Raw genomic sequence first — 4,027 nt, 5'->3', positions numbered from 1 at the left:
CCCAATATTTATTAGAGAAAGAACATTTAAAGCTCTTTCGGTACCAAAAGCTGGACTTAAATTAAGAAGAATCTGGATGGAAGGCGATTCAAGTACCATAATCAATTGGACAAGGGAGTCCTTTGCTATCACATCTTTGAATATATGTTTTTTTTTTTCCCGATATCTCTGTTCTGTTTTGTTTCCAATCTATTTTTTCCGTCTCTGTAATATATTTCTATTATGACGGAGACTTCCCCCTTACGTACAGTACCCTAAAAAGAAAAACTTGATCTTACATTCATTGCCCATATTATATCTAAATATTTGACTTAAATAAAGATAATTCAGATGACCTAGAATGAGTGCAAAATTGAAAACAAGACCGTCTTGGAATCACCCATTACTGTCATGGAATCTAGCACTGATTCAGCCACAAAAGTCAGATCTGAACTCAAGGGTCAGTTCTTTTTCATATAAAGCGATATATATGTGTTTTTGTTTTTTTTCATATAAAGCGATATTTAAGTCTGGAAAGAAACTAAGTTAGAAAGGAACAGGACAATCTCAGGACGCAAGCAAGGAAGCAGCCGCTCCTCCCCGCTTCCGCCACCATGCGGCAGTATCACGTGGGGGTGGGGCGTGTCAAATGTTTGCCGTTGAGTTTAGCGCAAAAGCGAAAAAAGTTTATACGTACCCTCCCATTCCTGTCCTCGTCCACTAGCGACTGACACCACCAGACCATCAGATTCCTCCTGTCTCTCTCCCTCACCGCCCGGTCACCAGAACCCGAGATCCCCATCTCCTCCTCTACCGGCCTCAGACAAAAATCCAACTATGAATCTCCCCTCTCCACCACCTCACTCTTTTCACACTCACGCTTTTTTGGTAGACAATGTCGGTGCATTCCCTGCTAGTTTTGCTCCTCCTGGGATTTCTCCGGCGGGCGCCGCCGTGCTCGGCCACCTCCGTGTCTCTCGTGGGCATCAACTACGGCCGGGTGGGTAACAACTTACCCTCGCCGGAGACGGTGCCCCGCCTCGTCTCTACCATCGGCGTCGGCCGCGTCCGCCTCTACGACGCCGACCCCGCCGCCATCCGCGCCTTCGCCAACACCGGCATCGAGCTCGTCGTCGGCCTCCCCGACCGCTGCCTCCCCAAACTAGCCGGCGACGCTGGCCAGGCCCTCGCCTGGGTGCGGTCCAATGTCCAGGCCTACCTCCCGGCGGCGAAGATCGCCTTCCTTACCGTCGGCAACGAGGTGCTCACCAGCAACAACACCGCCCTCCCCCGCTTCCTCCTCCCGGCCATGGAAAACCTCCACTCCGCCCTCACCTCCCTCGGCCTCGACCGCCAGATCGCCGTCACCACCGCCCACTCCCTCGCCGTCCTCGGCGACTCCTACCCGCCCTCCACCGCCACCTTCCGCCGCGACCTCCTCCCCCTCGTCTGTCCCCTCCTCGATTTCCACGCCCGCACCGGTTCCCCCTTCTTCATCAACGCCTACCCCTACTTCGCCTACGAGAAGGACCCCTCCGGCGTCGCCCTCGACTACGCCCTCCTCCAGCCCGGCGCCGCCCCCGTCGTCGACCCGCGCTCCGGCCTCAAGTACGGCAGCCTCCTCCACGCCCAGATCGACGCCGTCTACCACGCGATCGCCGCCGCCGGGGCGACCAAGGGGGTCGAAGTCAGGGTCTCGGAGACCGGGTGGCCGTCGGCCGGCGACGCCGACGAGGCGGGGGCGACGGCGGAGAACGCGGCCACCTACAACCGGAATTTGATGAAGCTGGTGGCGGAGGGGAAGGGTACGCCGCTGGTGCCCAAGGTGCCGCTGCGGGTCTACATGTTTGCGCTCTTCAACGAGAACTTAAAGCCCGGCCCTACGTCGGAGAGGAACTACGGGCTCTTCAAGGCCGACGGGACGCCGGCGTACCAGCTTGGCTTCACGCTCGACAACTCCACCGCCACCGGCGCAGGAGCTGGTGGTGCTACGGGCTGGAGCGGGGATTCCTCCGGCCAGTCCTCCTCCGGTTATTACAGCATTTCGGCGGCGGCCGCCACGGTAAGGTTTTCCAGCCAGAACATTTTGACGACCTGTTTTTCTTTTTAAAAAATAATTTTTATTTACTAATTTATTGAAATAATGTATATTTTTTCAGGAGGAGTGGGTGCGGCAGCGAAGAGTGGTGAATGCGGCCGCCGGCATGGTATTTTTTTGTTTTGTTATTTGTGGCAATTTAATGGTGGGTCAGTGGGTGGGGATTTCCAAGTGAAATTCTGCTGTAAGTGGAGGGTTTGCAGGGGACCATCGTGGGAACTCAAATTTTTAGTTTCTTTAGTTGCATTTCGTTTAATTTTATCTCTTTGGAAACCGTACCCATGGTCGGAAGTTTTGAATTTTTTTTTAAAAAAAAATTATGTTTATTACACTTATATTTATTAATTTATAAAATCTATACTTATATTTAGTTAAATTAACGATATTACTGAATCTATTTTTTTCTATAAAAAATCAAAATTATTTTAAGGGGCAAGGTTTATTTTTATGCAATACTTTAATTTATAACTTAATAAAATATTAGTCAAATCATTAATTTTAATAAGTTTTAAATGTCAAATTAGAAAAAATTTTAAAAAATGATTAAGTAATATAACATCCATATAAGAAAGAGAACAATTGTAAGGTGCCGTGGATCATAGCTTAATCTTAATGAATTATCAGAAAAGCCTAATTAGGAAGGGCGAATGCCGGTTGCGAAGGATGTTTATCGTCGGATGTCAGTTGGGAAGAAAGCTTGTTGTTGATCGCTCGTCGGGAAGGGACGTTCGTGGTAGGATGGCAAAGTAAAAAAAGAACTCTTAGCTATTAATCTCCAAATGAAAAAAACTTTTGAAGACGTAATACTTTGAAGAGTTTTGAAGGTCAAAAAAGTAAAATAGGTGCTTTATTTTTTTTATAGAGATAATTTAGCTTCTTATAGTAGATAAATAGTTTTACTAATGCTGTCAATTTAAATAGGTGCAAGTGTAGGTTTTTATAAAATATTGGGTATAAGTGTAATAAGTATAAATCTCAAAAAGATATTTTAAGATTATTTTGATTTTTTTTTACGTGGCATTAGAATATTATTAAAAGTTAACGGTTTTACTAATGTTTTATTAAGTTATAGGTTGAAGTATTAGATAAAAATAAACTTCAGTGGGGCAAGCATAGGTTTTTTAGTGTTATTTATTTCTAATTTTAAGAAAATTTTTGTAATTTACTCAAAAGGCAAAAGTTATATAAAATAATTATTAATTGTGGGATATGGAATAGTGATATTCTTAATTTAGATTGTTTTTAATGCTGGATGGCTGGTGTGGTGCCCATAGTGTAAAATATAATTTTTTATTGAAATGCGGCAGACAGGATGTTGTGTTTTCTTATTTAAAAAATAAATTCTTGAGCTCAAGGTTTGGCTTTGATTTAGACCATATTCTCGGTTTATATCGTCATGGAGAACTGCTAGATAATATATATATATATATATATATATATATATATATATATATATATATATATATATATATATATATATATATATATATATATATATACATAATTAAAAATATAGTGATCAATAATTATTTTAAAATTTTTAAAAATTTAGCTAATAAATTTGGAGATTAATATTTAAAAATAAGATTTATTTTAGCTTTATATCGGTTGGGATTTTGAAAAACTTCAATTTCTTTTTTATTTTTTTGACTTATTGGCATAAATCTAAAATTGAGTCATCCAGACTTAATTACCAACTCACCAAGATAACTAAATATCGAGGTTTCCAAGTGAAATTCCAAGTGAAACTAATATATTTGTGGCAATTTAATGGTGGGTCAGTGGGTGGGGATTTCCAAGTGAAATTCTGCTGTAATTGGAGGGTTTGCAGGGGACCATCGTGGGAACTCAAATTTTTAGTTTCTTTAGTTGCATTTCGTTTAATTTTATCTCTTTGGAAACCGTACCCATGGTCGGAAGTTTTGAATTTTTTTAAAAAAAAATTATGTT

The 4,027-nt window shown here is 42.5% G+C and overlaps 1 protein-coding gene across 1 annotated transcript; it reads left to right on the top strand.

Annotated features, from left to right (window-relative positions):
* The first annotated feature begins 770 nt into the window (after window positions 1-770).
* On the top strand, window positions 771-3,418 carry LOC120108394 (glucan endo-1,3-beta-glucosidase 11-like). The gene is made up of 2 exons (XM_039121995.3): window positions 771-2,041; window positions 2,139-3,418. Exons 1-2 carry the CDS (start codon window positions 875-877, stop codon window positions 2,250-2,252), a joined length of 1,281 nt encoding a protein of 426 aa, XP_038977923.3. The 5' UTR covers window positions 771-874; the 3' UTR covers window positions 2,253-3,418.
* Window positions 3,419-4,027: the final 609 nt, after the last annotated feature.

Source organism: Phoenix dactylifera, chromosome 6 (genome assembly GCF_051530095.1).
Source record: "Phoenix dactylifera cultivar Ajwa chromosome 6, Ajwa_hap1_PhDact_Kaust_v1.1, whole genome shotgun sequence".
NCBI lineage: Eukaryota > Viridiplantae > Streptophyta > Magnoliopsida > Arecales > Arecaceae > Phoenix > Phoenix dactylifera.
This window is presented reverse-complemented; position numbering and strand designations above follow the sequence as displayed.

What these genes read in the sequence shown, in the direction of transcription:
- LOC120108394 (XM_039121995.3), top strand. Translation starts at nt 875, where the DNA reads ATGTCGGTGCATTCCCTGCTAGTTTTGCTCCTCCTGGGATTTCTCCGG. An exon ending in TTTCGGCGGCGGCCGCCACG is followed by an intron (nt 2,042 to 2,138) that starts GTAAGGTTTTCC and finishes ATATTTTTTCAG; the next exon opens with GAGGAGTGGGTGCGGCAGCG.